We start from the raw sequence: 18,962 nt of genomic DNA on the forward strand, positions 1-18,962 counted from the left end.
TTGTTTTTTTTTTTTTTTTTTTTGTTGTTGTTGTTTGTTTTTAACAAAACGAGCAAATTGGCCGAAATGAAAATGAATGAGAGAAACATGTGAGAGAGACCTCCTGTGAGAGGCTTCATGGTGTAAGAGGGGTGAACCCGGGGTCCCAACCCTGGCACACATCAATTTTGCTTGGATAGCAAAATTCAATTTGAAACCTTAAAAAGAAAAAAAAAAAGTAGTTGCATCTAAACTGTCACAGAAAAATAGTAACATTTGGATTATGCCCTTCTGACATTACCTGAAAATTAAGCACACGACTGTTGGTTAAAACTGAATTTCCTTTTTATTTTTTAAAACTGTTTTTAACAGTGAAAATGGTACGGTACATATATCCACTTAATTGAAGCTTTTTAAAATTGCAAGAATTAAGCCAAAATTGTCGGCGTTGTTCAAGCATTGAATAACATACTCCACCCTTATAAGTGTGATAGCAAGCACAAACATTGTGTTCCAGACCTACAATATATTTTCAAGTTAGCAATCAATAATTCTAAGAGTTTCAGAACTACACAGGTATTCAGTATTAGAATTATTCTAATATATTTTTACATGCCCAATAATGTGTGAATCTTTATTGTACAAAAATATGTCTATAAATAGACATTTGTTTTTCTGATATCCATAAATCATTTATTGATATTAACAAATGTGTCTATTTATGGATTTCCAAAAATAGGTATTTATTAATATCCATGAATCGAATAATGGAATCCAAAATTCAATTATGGATATCAATTAATATTTATTGATTTCCAAAAATGAATTGTGGAAATCAAAAAATAATTATTGATAAATAATTGATTTATTGATATCCATAAATAGGGACTTTTTTCCACTTTGGTTTGCCATATGGGGGTGCTTATGCAATAAACTTATCAGTGATATTTTAAAAGAAGCTAACTGTACTTGCTTACAGATGTTGAGCTGATGTCACGTGGTCAGGATTTTCATTTCAGCTGGAAATTTACGATTGACGGTATTGTTAACATCAGGATATGCCTTTGACACCTGCCGTTATAGTCGTGGTGGGTAAATCAACATCTTAAAATATAAATTTGATCTCTACATGTAGTTGTACATGTAAGTGTTAATAGACCGATTTGTCCTCCAGTTGATTTTTTTCAAAGTTTACAAGCAGCTTTACTGATTCAGAAGTATATCAATACTCTTCCACAAACATTAAATAATTACATCAGGGAAAGAACTATACTCAGCTATTGGAAAGTTTTCAGCAGTTTTCTTGAATATATATAGAATAGGAATAACCAGATTAAGACATTTCATCTGATACAAACTGTCTGACTATAAAATCCAATTTTAAATTTCTTATTTTATGACCTCAGGCCCTTTGGCCCTTTGATTTAGTTATGGTAAGGTACAAATGTTTGTAGTTTGGCACGTGCTATACTCTTAGCCAATAATGTAGAAAACAATTCACATAAGATAATATACATGCAGAAAGTAAGTACAAGGTTTGACAATATTCACGTCAACATTAAAGTATTCACGGCAAAATATATATACAAAGTGTGACAAGAAATATTCACGGCAAGGGTATATACAAAGTGTGACAACAAATATTTGAGACACAAGTATATACAAAGTGTGACAAGAATATTCACGGCAAAATATATATATAAAGTGTGACAATTAATATTCACGGCAAAAGTATATACAAAGTTTGACAAGAATTTTTCACGGCAAGAGTATATAAAAAGTGTGACAATTACTATTCACGACAAAAGTATATTTATAAGAAGCAATGTGATAATTAATATTCACGACAAAAGTATTATACAAAATGCGACAATAAATATTCACGACGAAAGTATATACCAAGTGTGACAATAAATATTCATGACAAAAGTATATACAAAGTGTGAATAAATATTCATGGCAAAAGTATCTACAAAATGTGGCTTTAAATATTCAAAACGAAAGTATATACACAGTGTGACAATAAATATTCACGACAAAAGTATATACAAAGTGTGACAATAAATATTCGCGACAAAAGTATATAAAACTGTGATAATAAATATTCACGACAAAAGTATATACAAAGTGTGACAATAAATATTCACGACAAAAGTATATAAAACTGTGATAATAAATATTCACGTTGATGTATATACTCTGACAATACGTATACAGATTTCAGTGATCTCCATGAAAAGGTACAAGTATCAATTATCATTGCCTAATGACAAAGGTATATATGATAGATGTAGAGATATATCTGTCAAGAGATCCTAGAGCGATCTCCCATTCCCACGCTATGATCTTCATTGGTTTTAATTGTTTTGACTTTTGTAAGAAATACATTCATCTGTTCAATTTACATCTTATACTGACAAAATATCGCTGTATTTAATAAGCGTTGATATGTCCCAAAACTAAGCATGCTTAACCAGGGGAAAGGAAATTACATATGAAAATTTTGAAAAGTCTGGGATATTTTCGGAGATATAGCGAAAATGGCTTCCAGTTGATCTTTTTTTTCGGAATTGTCTCAAACAATTATATATGTTCAAAAGGAGACGCCTGGCTACTTGGTATAGAAGTCTTTGTCTTCAGTAGGAAGCGACATAATCAATCTCATATCTTCAATTGGGCAAAATTGTTTAATACCAAAGAGACTTTGAACATTTTTCCATTTCTTGCAGGCTTTGATGTTATTTTCCCTTGAAAATACTATCTGGTCAATTCGAGGCATTGGAAAGTATAGTGACATTGACTTGTTTATAGAACCGATGTGTGTCTTACAGTCTTTACAATATAGTTCTGCTACACCGTGCTCCATGTCCTTGTCCTGATAAGATGGCTTCCCGCGCGGACCGGACATCAGTGTGTCTTTCATCCCACCGGCTACAATAGTGTGATGGACTTTAATTTTGCGGAGATCTGACGACAAACACAGCAAGCTTCTACAGTGATTACATTTCACCTGGTACACGGGACTGTTTAACAACATTTCCCGTTCAATTTTCTCTGCCGCATCTCGTTTCTGCTTCTCTTTCAGTTGCTCGGCCTGTTGTCTTTGGAGGAAACCACGTGGGTCTCTATCAATCTCGTTCTGAACTCGTTCAATGGCTGCCGACCCCATTTCCTCCCTTATCTCGTTCACCTGTTCTTTTTTAGCTGCTTGTCCAGTTTCAGATGCTATAAGAACGAAATGGCTGTTATCTCTCCTTATGCGTCCTGAAAAATGATAAACGATGATTTAGCAACTTGGTAAATAACATGTTATGCTGTACTCTCTCATCAACACTTCCGTTTCATTAAACGTATGACCTTGTTTATTATGACATGCATGTTAAAACCTCTCACCTACAAATTATACCCCTCAATAACCTACATATTACACCCTCAATAACCTACATATAATACTCTCTCAATAACCTACATATTACACCCCTCAATAACCTACATATAATACTCTCTCAATAACCTACATATTATACCACTCAATAACCTACATATAATACCCCAATAACCTACATATTATACCCCTCAATAACCTACATATTATACCCCTCAATAACCTACATATTATACTACTCAATAACCTAGTACATATTACACCCTCAATAACCTACATGCTACACCCCTCAATAACCTACATATTATACTACTCAATAACCTACATATTACACCCTCAATAACCTACATGCTACACCCCTCAATAACCTACATATTACACCCTCAATAACCTACATACTACACCCCTCAATAACCTACATATTACACCCTTCAATAACCTACATATTACACCCCTCAATAACCTACATATTATACCCCTCAATAACCTACATATTACACCCTTCAATAACCTACATATTATACCCTCAATAACCTACATACTACACCCTCAATAACCTACATGTTAAACCCACCAATAACCTACATACTATACCCTCAATAACCTACATATTACATCCCTAAATAACCTACATATTACACCCTCAATAACCTACATATTAACCCCCAAAACACTACAACGACACCCCTCAAGAACCTACAACTATACCCCAAGTAACCACAGATGAACCCCGCAAAACCACATAGACACCCCTCAATAACCTACATATTATACCCCTCAATAACCTACATACTACACCCTTCAATAACCTACATACTATACCCTCAATAACCTACATACTACACCCCTCAATAACCTACATACTACACCCCTCAATAACCTACATACTATACCCCTCAATAACCTACATATTGTACCCCTCAATAACCTACATATTACACCCCTCAATAACCTACATATTACACCCCTCAATAACCTACATATTATACCCCTCAATAACCTGCATATTATACCCCTCAATAACCTACCATATTATACCTTCAATAAACTACATATAATACCCTCAATAACCTACATATTATACCCCTCAATAACCTACATATTATACCCACGTATAACGTACATATAATACCCTCAAAAACCTATATATTATACCCCCCAATAACCGACATATTATACCCATGTATAACCTATATATTATACCCTCAATAACCTACATATTATACCATCAATAACCTACATATTAAACCCATGTATAACCTACATATAATACCCTCAAAAACCTATATATTATACCCCCTGAATAACCTACATATTATACCCACGTATTACCTACATATAATACCCTCAATAACCTATATATAAACCCCCAATAACCTACATATCATACCCATGTATAACCTACATATTATACCCTCAATAACCGATATATTATAACCCCAATAACCTACATATTATACCCATGTATAACCTACATATAATACCCTCAATAACCTACATATAATACTATCAATAACCTACATATCATACCCATGTATAACCTACATATTATATCCTCAATCACCTACATATAATACCCTCAATAACCTTCATATTATACCATCAATAACCTACATATTAAACCCACGTATCACCTACATATAATACCCTCAATAATCTACATATTATACCATCAATAAACTACATATTATACCCACGTATAACCTATATATTATACTCGCTAATAACCTGATTCCTGTTAATACAATCCCCACACGTTTTCCATACCTCTCGTCTGAACACGCTGTATCTCGTTGGTGACGTGGTCATACAGAATGACAAGATTACACCTGGGTATGTCCAGTCCCTCCTCTAACACTGAGGTACCTATAACCACCTTGTGTGTGCCGTCCCGGAAGGCCTTTAGAATGGTGTCCTGTACCACCTTGGTTATACCTTTGTCAAATGAAACTTAAATTCTCATCATCAAGCTAATTAAGATAATTCAAAGGAACAAGAGGCCCAAGGGCCCAGGTATACTACAAGTCATTCAGATCCCCCTTCCAAGGATACGCCCCACAAGCCGTTCAAATCCCCCTTCCAAGGATACCACAAGCCGTTCAGATCCCCCTTCCAAGGATACCACAAGCCGTTATTCTGATCCCCCTCCCAGGGATACCATAAATCAATCAGATCCCCCCTTCCAGGAATACAACAAGTCATAAGATCCCCCCCTCCCCCCTCCCCAAGGGATACCACAAATCGATCATATCACAGGGATACCACAAATCGATCGGATCCCCCTCTCAGGGATACCACAAGCCGTTCCCCCCCCCCCCCCCTTCCAGTTAATACAACAAGTCGTTCAGATCCCCCCCCCCCTTCCAGGGATACCACAAACCTCAGGGATTTAAATCTGACAGCAGATCTACAGTTTACATCAAGAAATATTACAAAAGTTGTTGTATCCTCTATCCTCTGTACTATAGACCAATTTATTTTTGTGGTGACATAATTTTGAGTTTTCACGGCTAACAACTTTTTGTAGTGATTTATTTAGCGATTTATAGTCCATCATAAGAGGCCTACTGTACCTGTGATCAAAACTATTTTGCGGCATTTAGTTTTCGCTAATTTTAATCACCTGCGAAATATGCAACAATTTATTGCCCAGGAAAATAATTAAGCTTACAGACTATGTTAGTATTAAACTAAATCAAAATGCAAGCATTAGTAGTTCACAAATTATAAACAGATCCTTACCACCAATCCCAACCCTAGCGTGTGCTCCGACGAAACGCACTGCATTTAGAGGTTGAAGTTCCGGACACTCATTCATCCACACCTCCAGAAATCTGGCAAGATCTATTGTTTTGACATATATGATGGCTCGGGAATCAGGTTCATTTCGGAACACTGCAGAAAGTCGAACTTGAACTTGGTGAAGTTTTGGATTATCTTGACTATTTTCACTCTCCATCAGTGGTTGATTATCTAAGATGGAATTATATACACATATACAAAGTTAGTCAGGATATTAGTAATGTGTGTGTGTGGTGTAGAGTATAACTGTTGTAATGTGTGTGTGGTATAGAGTGTACCGTTGTAATGTGTGTGTGGTGTAGAGTATAACTGTTGTAATGTATGTGTGGTGTAGAGTATAACCGTTGTAATGTGTATGTGGTGTAGAGTATAACTGTTGTAATGTGTGTGTGGTGTAGAGTATAACTGTTGTAATGTGTGTGTGGTGTAGAGTATAACTGTAGTAATGTGTGTGTGGTGTAGAGTATAACTGTTGTAATGTGTGTGTGGTGTAGAGTATAACTGTTGTAATGTGTGTGTGGTGTAGAGTATAACTGTTGTAATGTGTGTGTGGTGTAGAGTATAACTGTTGTAATGTGTGTGTGGTGTAGAGTATAACTGTTGTAATGTGTGTGTGTGGTGTAGAGTATAACTGTTGTAATGTGTGTGTGGTGTAGAGCATAACTGTTATAATGTGTGTGTGTGGTGTAGTAGAGTATAACTGTTGTAATGTGTGTGTGGTGTAGAGTGTAACTGATGTAATGTGTGTGTGGTGTAGAGTATAACTGTTGTAATGTGTGTATGGTGTAGAGTATAACTATTGTAATGTGTGTGTGGTGTAGAGTATAACTGTTGTAATGTGTGTGTGGTGTAGAGTATAACTGTTGTAATGTGTGTGTGGTGTAGAGTATAACTATTGTAATGTGTGTGTGGTGTAGAGTATAATTATTGTAATGTGTGTGTGGTGTAGAGTATAACTGTTGTAATGTGTGTGTGGTGTAGAGTATAACTGTTGTAATGTGTGTGTGGTGTAGAGTATAACTGTTGTAATGTGTGTGTGTGGTGTAGGGTATAACTGTTGTAATGTGTGTGTGGTGTAGAGTATAACTGTTGTAATGTGTGTGTGGTGTAGAGTATAACTGTTGTAATGTGTGTGTGTGGTGTAGAGTATAACTGTTGTAATGTGTGTGTGTGGTGTAGGGTATAACTGTTGTAATGTGTGTGTGGTGTAGAGTATAACTGTTGTAATGTGTGTGTGGTGTAGAGTATAACTATTGTAATGTGTGTGTGGTGTAGAGTATAATTATTGTAATGTGTGTGTGGTGTAGAGTATAACTGTTGTAATGTGTGTGTGGTGTAGAGTATAACTGTTGTAATGTGTGTGTGGTGTAGAGTATAACTGTTGTAATGTGTGTGTGGTGTAGAGTGTAACTGATGTAATGTGTGTGTGGTGTGGAGTATAACTGTTGTAATGTGTGTGGTGTAGAGTATAACTGATGTAATGTGTGTGTGGTGTAGAGTATAACTGTTGTAATGTGTGTGTGGTGTGGAGTATAACTGTTGTAATGTGTGTGTGGTGTAGAGTATAACTGTTATAATGTGTGTGTGTGGTGTAGAGTATAACTGTTGTATTGTGTGTGTGGTAGAGTATAACTGTTGTAATGTGTGTGTGGTGTAGAGTATAACTGTTGTAATGTGTGTATGGTGTAGAGTATAACTGTTGTAATGTGTGTGTGGTGTAGAGTATAACTGTTGTAATGTGTGTGTGGTGTAGAGTATAACTGTTGTATTGTGTGTGTGTGGTGTAGAGTATAACTGTTGTATTGTGTGTGTGGTAGAGTATAACTGTTGTAATGTGTGTGTGGTGTAGAGTATAACTGTTGTAATGTGTGTATGGCGTAGAGTATAACTGTTGTAATGTGTGTGTGGTGTAGAGTATAACTGTTGTATTGTGTGTGTGGTAGAGTATAACTGTTGTAATGGGTGTGGTGTAGAGTATAACTGTTGTAATGTGTGTGTGGTGTAGAGTATAACTGTTGTAATGTGTGTGTGGTGGTAGAGTATAACTGTTGTAATGTGTGTGTGGTGTAGAGTATAACTGTTGTAATGTGTGTGTGGTGTAGAGTATAACTGTTGTAATGTGTGTGTGGTGTAGAGTATAACTGTTGTAATGTGTGTGTGGTGTAGAGTATGACTGTTGTAATGTGTGTGTGGTGTAGAGTATAACTGTTGTAATGTGTGAGTGGTGTAGAGTATGACTGTTGTATTGTGTGTGTGCGGTGTAGAGTGTAACTGTTGTAATGTGTGTGTGGTGTAGAGTATAACTGTTGTATTGTGTGTGTGGTAGAGTATAACTGTTGTAATGTGTGTGGTGTAGAGTATAACTGTTGTAATGTGTGTGGTGTAGAGTATAACTGTCGTAATGTGTGTGTGGTGTAGAGTATAACTGTTGTAATGTGTGTGTGGTGTAGAGTATAAATGTTGTAATGTGTGTGTGGTGTAGAGTGTAACTGTTATAATGTGTGTGTGGTGTGGAGTATAACTGTTGTAATGTGTGTGTGGTGTAGAGTATAACTGTTGTAATGTGTGTATGGTGTAGAGTATAACTGTTGTAATGTGTGTGTGGTGTGGAGTATAACTGTTGTAATGTGTGTGTGGTGTAGAGTATAACTGTTGTAATGTGTGTGTGGTGTAGAGTATAACTGTTGTAATGTGTGTGTGGTGTAGAGTATAACTGTTGTAATGTGTGTGTGAAGTGTAGAGTATAACTGTTGTAATGTGTGTGTGGTGTAGAGTATAATTGTTGTAATGTGTGTGTGGTGTAGAGTATAACTGTTGTAATGTGTGTGTGGTGTAGAGTATAACTGTTGTAATGTGTGTGTGGTGTAGAGTATAACTGTTGTAATGTGTGTGTGGTGTAGAGTATAACTGTTGTAATGTGTGTGAAGTGTAGAGTATAACTGTTGTAATGTGTGTGTGGTGTAGAGTATAACTGTTGTATTGTGTGTGTGGTGTAGAGTATAACTGTTATAATGTGTGTGTGGTGTAGAGTATGACTGTTGTATTGTGTGTGTGGTAGAGTATAACTGTTATAATATGTGTGTGGTGTAGAGTATAACTGTTATAATGTGTGTGTGGTGTAGAGTATAACTGTTATAATGTGTGTGTGGTGTAGAGTATGACTGTTGTATTGTGTGTGTGGTGTAGAGTATAACTGTTATAATGTGTGTGTGGTGTAGAGTATAACTGTTATAATGTGTGTGTGGTGTAGAGTATAACTTGTAATGTGTGTGGTGTAGAGTATAACTGTTGTAATGTGTGTGTGGTGTAGGGTATAACTGTTGTAATGTGTGTGTGTGGTGTAGAGTATAACTGTTATAATGTGTGTGTGGTAGAGTATAACTGATGTAATGTGTGTGTGGTGTAGAGTATAACTGTTGTATTGTGTGTGTGGTGTAGAGTATAACTGTTATAATATGTGTGTGGTGTAGAGTATAACTGTTGTATTGTGTGTGTGGTAGAGTATAACTGTTGTAATGTGTGTGTGTGGTGTAGAGTGTAACTGTTGTAATGTGTGTGGTGTAGAGTATAACTGTTGTAATGTGTGTGGTGTAGAGTATAACTGTTGTAATGTGTGTGTGGTGTAGAGTATAACTGTTATAATATGTGTGTGGTGTAGAGTATAACTGTTATAATGTGTGTGTGGTGTAGAGTATAACTGTTGTAATGTGTGTGTGGTGTAGAGTATAACTGTTGTAATGTGTGTGTGTGGTGTAGAGTATAACTGTTGTAATGTGTGTGTGTGGTGTAGAGTATAACTGTTGTAATGTGTGTGTGTGGTGTAGAGTATAACTGTTGTAATGTGTGTGTGGTGTAGAGTATAACTGATGTAATGTGTGTGTGAAGTGTAGAGTATAACTGTTGTAATGTGTGTGTGGTGTAGAGTATAACTGTTGTAATGTGTGTGGTGTAGAGTATAACTGTTGTAATGTGTGTGGTGTAGAGTATAACTGTTGTAATGTGTGTGTGTGGTGTAGAGTATAACTGTTGTAATGTGTGTGGTGTAGAGTATAACTGTTGTAATGTGTGTGTGTGGTGTAGAGTATAACTGTTGTAATGTGTGTGGTGTAGAGTATAACTGTTGTAATGTGTGTGTGTGGTGTAGAGTATAACTGTTGTAATGTGTGTGGTGTAGAGTATAACTGTTGTAATGTGTGTGTGTGGTGTAGAGTATAACTGTTGTAATGTGTGTGGTGTAGAGTATAACTGTTGTAATGTGTGTGTGTGGTGTAGAGTATAACTGTTGTAATGTGTGTGTGGTGTAGATTATAACTGTTATAATGTGTGTGTGGTGTAGAGTATGACTGTTGTAATGTGTGTGTGTGTGTGGTGTAGAGTATAACTGTTGTAAGGTGTGTGTGCGGTGTAGAGTATAACAGTTGTAAGGTGTGTATGTGGTGTAGAGTATAACTGATGTAATGTGTGTGTGGTGTAGAGTGTAACTGTTGTAATGTGTGTGTGGTGTAGAGTATAACTGTTGTAATGTGTGTGTGGTGTAGAGTATAACTGTTATAATGTGTGTGTGGTGTAGAGTATAACTGTTGTAATGTGTGTGTGGTGTAGAGTATAACTGTTGTAATGTGTGTGTGGTGTAGAGTATAACTGTTGTAATGTGTGTGTGGTGTAGAGTATAACTGTTGTAATGTGTGTGGTGTAGAGTATAACTGTTGTAATGTGTGTGTGGTGTAGAGTATAACTGTTGTAATGTGTGTGTGGTGTAGAGTATAACTGTTGTAATGTGTGTTTGGTGTAGAGTATAACTGTTGTAATGTGTGTGTGGTGTAGAGTATAACTGTTGTAATGTGTGTGGTGTAGAGTATAACTGTTGTAATGTGTGTGTGGTGTAGAGTGTAACTGTTGTAATGTGTGTGTGCGGTGTAGAGTATAACTGTTGTAATGTGTGTGGTGTAGAGTATAACTGTTGTAATGTGTGTGTGGTGTAGAGTATAACTGTTTTAATGTGTGTGTGGTGTAGAGTATAACTGTTGTAATGTGTGTGTGGTGTAGAGTATAACTGTTGTAATGTGTGTGTGGTGTAGAGTATACCGTTGTAATGTGTGTGTGTGGTGTAGAGTATAACTGTTATAATGTGTGTGTGGTGTAGAGTATAACTGTTGTAATGTGTGTGTGTGGTGTAGAGTATAACTGTTGTAATGTGTGTGTGGTGTAGAGTATAACTGTTGTAATGTGTGTGTGGTGTAGAGTATAACTGTTGTAATGTGTGTGTGGTGTAGAGTATAACTGTTGTAATGTGTGTGTGGTGTAGAGTATAACTGTAGTAATGTGTGTGTGGTGTAGAGTATAACTGTTGTAATGTGTGTGTGGTGTAGAGTATAACTGTTGTAATGTGTGTGTGGTGTAGAGTATAACTGTTGTAATGTGTGTGTGGTGTAGAGTATAACTGTTGTAATGTGTGTGTGGTGTAGAGTATAACTGTTGTAATGTGTGTGTGGTGTAGAGTATAACTGTTGTAATGTGTGTGTGTGTGTAGAGTATAACTGTTGTAATGTGTGTGTGTGGTGTAGAGTATAACTGTTGTAATGTGTGTGTGTGGTGTAGAGTATAACTGTTGTAATGTGTGTGTGGTGTAGAGTATAACTGTTGTAATGTGTGTGTGGTGTAGAGTATAACTGTTGTAATGTGTGTGTGGTGTAGAGTATAACTGTTGTAATGTGTGTGTGTGGTGTAGAGTATAACTGTTGTAATGTGTGTGTGTGGTGTAGAGTATAACTGTTGTAATGTGTGTGTGGTGTAGAGTATAACTGATGTAATGTGTGTGTGGTGTAGAGTATAACTGTTGTAATGTGTTTGGTGTAGAGTATAACTGTTGTAATGTGTGTTTGGTGTAGAGTGTAACTTTCTCTCTGTTTTAATGTGATTGTTGAATGATGACACAGTTAATTTTAGTACAGTTTATAAATTATGGTGTTAATTAACAGTAACAAAGTATTAAATCAATTGATTTAACTTCAGTTTACTGGGTATTCATTTTCACCTTCGAAAAGTTTGTGCATCTTGTGGTCCGTCTCCACAGCTGTCTCTTCAAAAAACATTTCATCCATTTCTTCCTTAAGGTATTGTAAGGCATCACTAGACCGCGCATCACGGTATATGATGAGAGCACGGTGGTACACCTGTACAACAATAGTAATACACCTGTACAACAATAGTAATACACCTGTACAACAATAGAAATACACCTGTACAACAATAGAAATACACCTGTACAACAATAGAAATACACCTGTACAACAATAGTAATACACCTGTACAACAATAGAAATACACATGTACAATAATAGTAATACACCTGTACTACAATAGTAATACACCTGTACAACAATAGATTTTACACCTGTACAACAATAGTAATACACCTGTACAACAATAGTAATACACCTGTACAACAATAGTAATACTACATCCTACAGATATCAGTACAGTGGTACACCTGTACGACAATAGAAATACACCTGTACAACAATAGTTATACACCTGTACAACAATAGTAATACACCTGTACAACAATAGTAATACACCTGTATAACAATAGTAATACTACATCCTACAGATATCAGTGGAGTGGTACACCTGTATAACAATAGTAATACACCTGTACTACAATAGTAATACACCTGTACAACAATAGTAATACACCTGTACAACAATAGTAATACACCTGTACAACAATAGTAATACACCTGTACAACAATAGGAATACACCTGTACAACAATAGTAATACTACATCCTACAGATATCAGTAGAGTGGTACACCTGTACAACAATAGTAATACACCTGTACTACAATAGTAATACACCTGTACAACAATAATAATACACCTGTATAACAATAGTAATACTACATCCTACAGATATCAGGAGAGTACAGTGGTACACCTGTCCAACAATAGTAATACACCTGTCCAACAATAGTAATACTACATCCTACAGATACCAGGAGAGTACAGTGGTACACCTGTACAACAATAGTAATACACCTGTACAACAATAGTAATACACATGTACAACAATAGTAATACTACATCCTACAGATATCAGGAGAGTACAGTGGTACACCTGTCCAACAATAGTAATACACCTGTACAACAATAGTAATACTACATCCTACAGATATCAGGAGAGTACAGTGGTACACCTGTACAACAATAGTAATACTATATCCTACAGATATCAGGAGAGTACAGTGGTACACCTGTACAACAATAGTAATACACCTGTACAACAATAGTAATACACCTGTACAACAATAGTAATACACCTGTACAACAATAGTAATACTACATCCTACAGATATCAGGAGAGTACAGTGGTACACCTGTACAACAATAGTAATACACCTGTACAACAATAGTAATACACCTGTACAACAATAGTAATACTACATCCTACAGATATCAGGAGAGTACAGTGGTACACCTGTACAACAATAGTAATACAGCTGTACAACAATAGTAATACACCTGTACAACAATAGTAATACACCTGTACCACAATAGTAATACACCTGTACAACAATAGTAATACTACATCCTACAGATATCAGGAGAGTACAGTGGTACACCTGTACAACAATAGTAATACACCTGTACAATAATAGTAATACACCTGTACAAAAATAGTAATACACCTGTACAACAATAGTAATACTACATCCTACAGATATCAGGAGAGTACAGTGGTACACCTGTACAACAATAGTAATACACCTGTACAACAATAGTAATACTACATCCTACAGATATCAGGAGAGTACAGTGGTACACCTGTACAACAATAGTAATACACCTGTATAACAATAGTAATACTACATCCTACAGATATCAGGAGAGCTTGTACAGTGGTACATCTAATTTCTCTGTCAGTAGCAGTCAACATCAGTCACAGAATTTGTGACAATTGGAACAGGAACAGGTTCTTCAGTAACGAATCAATTTGGACATTAAACAAGGCAGGTTAGGGATATCAGTTGAAAAATAATACAATGTACTTCAGTCAAATTTTGAATTGCATAATCCAAGATGGCTGCCTGTCAGCCTTGTTTTCCCAATCAGACTCAAATTTAAATGTGAAGTTTGAGAAATATCCCTCCAGTACTTCTCAAGAAATTGTGAAAACAAGGATCGTTTACAGATGGACGACAGCTCATCTACAATTGACCATGGGAGTCCGAGTGGTTTGAATATAGCCCACCAATCTAATTTATCTAATTAAAATCTGGCTAACAGACAAACAAGCAAATTAAAGCTAACCTCTAAGTAGTCAGTATAGATCTTGAGGCTCCTGTGAAGGTCATTATCCGGAGTACTGGTAATCTGCTTTTTCAATGTACTACACCATTCTGTGTACCTCTCTCCATCGCGTACTGCAGGAGGTCTTCGTAACTCCCCTTAAAATGCAAGCGCAATGTAACTTATACAGATTGGCTGTACTGTATACATATCGGTCATACAGGTGCTTTGTTCTTACAATAATTTATACAAAATGTACAGACTTGTTGAATTACCTGAAAATAATCATATTTTTAAAATTTTTGGGCTTATTTTGCTGTACTTCATCTTTGTTCAGATAGCATGTACATTAATGTTCCCAAGACCTTTTCAGATAGTAATGAAATTTATACATACTGTATATTTGAAAACTGACAATTTGATCAATAAACACAATATTTCCAGAATTGGACTGATATGTACAACACATAGAACTCTGGTCAACAACAATTTGTTAAAGAAAAGTTAAACTGAACTATTTCATTAAAAGCGAGGACTTATTAGTCACTGTCCTTACATCATGTACAGTTGACATCGTATATTTTCAATGTTGATTTTTTTTTTCTTTTGTTTTATTATCTACTATGTATTACAATTTATATATAGTGATTGTTATTTATTAATATAATTTTTAAGGATGGCAGTTTAGAAAGATGGAATTATACTAAAATATGAAACAGGTAGGATTAATGAAAATGGTATTCATGCCTGCACTGGAGCTTAGTCAACAAGTGACATCTCTCCCTTTCAGCAGACATCACTTGGATATAAAGGGAAGTTACTACTAGTCTGAGCTGGTAAGGACGCCTATACTGTCCATTTTTATAAATGTACTGATTTAAATGATAACAGCAGACATGTTTTAATTAATGTTACTGCAAAAATACATAATTTAGAGGGTAACTTATTTTAGCACCTTTCGTGTTAAAACTGCTGAAATATTGTCACCCTAAAAGTGGTTTTTATGTGTTTTATTTATTTTTTATTTTTTTTGTGGCGAGAGCTTGCACTAATTCATTCTAGTATCATAAATTTTGAGAGATGTTTTCCACCTTTCCGGATAAGAAAAGTTTTATATTTACCGTCTGCATCTTGGATGTTTTTCTCAATGACCGCCATTATGTTATTGACCAGCTTACCAAAGACTGGGTTGAGTCGCTCCTTTGTCAGTACAATCTCTGTTAATGTAACATTTAACTTTGAAACCTGCAACTGTCAATATGTATAACGATTGGGTAAAAAAGTGTGCTGCACTGTGTGATTGGCTGCCTTTGACTATGGGAGAAGTAATGTGTGATTTGATTGGCTGAGTCTGACTGTAAGAGAAGTAAGGTGCAATCTGATTGGTTGTGTTTGACTCTGAGAGAAGTCATGTGCAGTCTGATTGGTTAATTGTGTTTGGCTTTGAGAAAAGAAAGGTGCAGTCTGATTAGCTCACTTTGACTATGACTGTCTGATTGGCTGTGTTTGACATTGAGAGAATTAAAAAAAGTAACAGTGACCTTGACTTTGACCCAACGACCGTGAAACTCAAATTTGCTTCGAGATATTATGTTCAAATGTTATTGTGTGAAGTTTGAAAAAATCCTTAAAGGAATGAGCGCTGACACGTAAATACAGCCTGGACAAAGGGGAAACCTATAGTATAGTAAACACAGATTTCACTTTTGTTTCTGTGAATTCATTCCGTCACTAAGAAAGCACATGTGTAGAGAGATTTAATTATGAATTACAGGAAAAAAACAAATTTACATAACATTTCGTCTCCTATAGGCGACGAAAATATTTGCACAGAGTAAATGATAAATTCACCCCACAAGTATTATCTGAGTGAGTGCAGAAGGATGATGCCATAATACAAGAGACCCAATGCGCCTGTATCGCTCACCTGGCTCTACAGCAACATGAAGGTCAAGGTCATTAATTTAAACAAACTTTGTAGCCCTTCACCCCAGCATGCTACAGGCCCAATATCAAGTCCCTGGGCCTCTTGGTTATTGAGAAAAAGTCATTTGAAGATGATAGCCTATTTGAACAATGTGACCTTGAATGAAGGTCAGGGTCATTTATTTGAACAAACTTTGTAGCCCTTCACCCCAGCATGCTACAGGCCCAATATCAAGTCACTTGGCCTCTTGGTTATTGAGAAGAAGTCGTTTGAAGATTATAGCCTATTTGACCCATGTGACCTTGAATGAAGGTCAAGGTCATTTATTTGAACAAACTGTGTAGCCCTTCACCCCAGAATGCTACAGGCCCAATATCAAGTCCCTGGGCCTCTTGGTTATTGAGAAAAAGTCATTTGAAGATGATAGCCTATTTGAACAATGTGACCTTGAATGAAGGTCAAGGTCATTTATTTGAACAAACTTTGTAGCCCTTCACCCCAGCATGCTACAGGCCCAATTTTTCAAGTCACTTGGCCTCTTGGTTATTGAGAAGAAGTCGTTTGAAGATTATAGCCTATTTGACCCATGTGACCTTGAATGAAGGTCAAGGTCATTTATTTGAACAAACTTTGTAGCCCTTCACCCCAGAATGCTACAGGCCCAATATCAAGTCCCTGGGCCTCTTGGTTATTGAGAAGAAGTTGTTTGAAGATTATAGCCTATTTGACGGACGACGGACGCAGCACCACGTCATAAGCTCACTTGCCCTTCGGGCAGGTGAGCTAATAATACTGCCGTCAAATTTGGCAGGCACATTTATTAGACAGCCAACCACACTCAGTCAGTTCTGATAACAATTTTCATTAATAACTTTAAAAACAAAATTGAGACTGATGTTATTTGATTACTTTACTTCCAAAGTTGAGTTTAACAGATTATTGGCCAATTTTAAAAACGAAAATAAAACAATTGTTTTTATTAAAGAAAGGGAAGTAACTTTTACAGTGAATTATCTCCCCTTTGATTAATGAGCATGTCTTACCCGTGTCTGTGTTGTTGATTTTCGCCTGAAGCTCTTCTATGTTCTCCTTTACAGTCACCAGCTTTTGAGTGTCCATGTTGTTCATAAGGTGTTTGACCCAATCATCAGCTCCGGACTGGCATTTGGCATTTCCTGACCCTAGCGAAGCGGTCATTCCTAAAATCTAAAAGAAATCAATTTTACAGCAGTCAGAATTTGTTTATTCTATTAATAATGTTTCAGGCTACAGCAGTTTCCAAATAAGTAACAAAATAGTTCATAGGAACCTTTGTCTGTGACAACCAATGAAAGTCTTTTGAAGTAAAAATGAGTATTTCTGAGAGTTATAGGCAGGTGAGCTTATAATTAACAACAAATAATTTTAGAATGCAGTATATATATTGCCTGATTTTTACCAACTGGTTATTACCTAGTTTCTTCCAAAATTGAGCAATTAATTAACACTCACATAACGAATCGCCAATCAAACGTGAAATAATATTTGAAAGGGACACTGAGCTGTTAAGAACATGAGACATGCTGTTATGAGTTTTCTAAAGGACTTGTTGTTCCCCGGACTTGAGTGAGGTGTAGGATGCTTTGCAGCATCTAAGAATTGTTCCATTTTGTACACAAATGCTATAGGAGTCGATTCTCTACAATAGCAATATATCAGTCATTGTTAAGTGAATGTTACATTCCTTTAAATATCAGAAATACATGACTGTTAGGACATGAATGTACCTGTGGTAGAGAGGCATTCTCTTCTGTCAGCTTCAAGTCTAAGTACAGTCGCATCACATTGTTGTAGGGTGTGTCTTCATATGTTCTGTGACATTCATCAAAAACAATGAGAGAAAAATCTGACATGGAAACATCTTCCGACAGCAGGCAGTTCACAAGAATCTGAGGCGTAGCAACGATAATGTCATGACTGAAAATAGAATAATAACCAATTAGTCACAAAACAATGTTATCACAACTCCTACACATCACAACATCTAAATATCACAACACATACACATCACATCACAACACATACACATCACATACACATCACACCACATACACATACACATCACAACCATATCACAGCAACAGACACAAGCACAGCACAGTCCCAGTCCAACACAACACGAGACACAGAACACAAGCACAGACACAAAACATGTCGCAAACAACAACACATACACCAGCAAGACACCACCCGACAACACGACAAAGCACAAACAGACACAGCACAACACGGAACAACACAGCAAACAACCCAAAACACAAAACACAAACACAACACAACAGACACAAAGCAAAACGTACAACACCAACAAAAAACACAAAACAACAAACAAGAACAGCACAAACCAACACAGCACAGCACAAACACAAACAACAACAAAAAACAGCAAAAACAAGACACAGAACAAACAATACACAACAAAACAAACCCCCAAAACAGACAACAAAACAACACAAAAAACAACACAGAACAACAAAGACAAAACACAGACAACAAACAAACATCAGGACAACAACCAAAACAGCACAGACCACACAAAAC

The 18,962-nt window shown here is 36.2% G+C and overlaps 1 protein-coding gene across 2 annotated transcripts in view; it reads right to left on the minus strand.

Annotated features, from left to right (window-relative positions):
* LOC117339537 (probable ATP-dependent RNA helicase DDX58) overlaps positions 1 to 18,962 on the minus strand; it is a 35,460-nt gene continuing 16,498 nt past the window's right edge. Inside the window, exons 9-16 of one of the 2 annotated variants that reach the window (XM_033901207.1) lie at positions 18,149 to 18,338; positions 17,426 to 17,588; positions 15,577 to 15,672; positions 14,477 to 14,613; positions 12,201 to 12,339; positions 6,107 to 6,337; positions 5,132 to 5,299; positions 1 to 3,243 (exon numbers count right to left, since the gene is read on the minus strand). In XM_033901207.1, coding sequence (XP_033757098.1) covers positions 2,591 to 3,243; positions 5,132 to 5,299; positions 6,107 to 6,337; positions 12,201 to 12,339; positions 14,477 to 14,613; positions 15,577 to 15,672; positions 17,426 to 17,588; positions 18,149 to 18,338 — 1,777 coding nt within the window. In that variant the 3' untranslated portion in view covers positions 1 to 2,590. The remainder of the gene's footprint in view (positions 3,244 to 5,131; positions 5,300 to 6,106; positions 6,338 to 12,200; positions 12,340 to 14,476; positions 14,614 to 15,576; positions 15,673 to 17,425; positions 17,589 to 18,148; positions 18,339 to 18,962) is intronic. The other variant, XM_033901208.1, reaches the window with a different exon arrangement.

This window comes from Pecten maximus, chromosome 12 (assembly GCF_902652985.1).
Source record: "Pecten maximus chromosome 12, xPecMax1.1, whole genome shotgun sequence".
Taxonomy (NCBI): domain Eukaryota; kingdom Metazoa; phylum Mollusca; class Bivalvia; order Pectinida; family Pectinidae; genus Pecten; species Pecten maximus.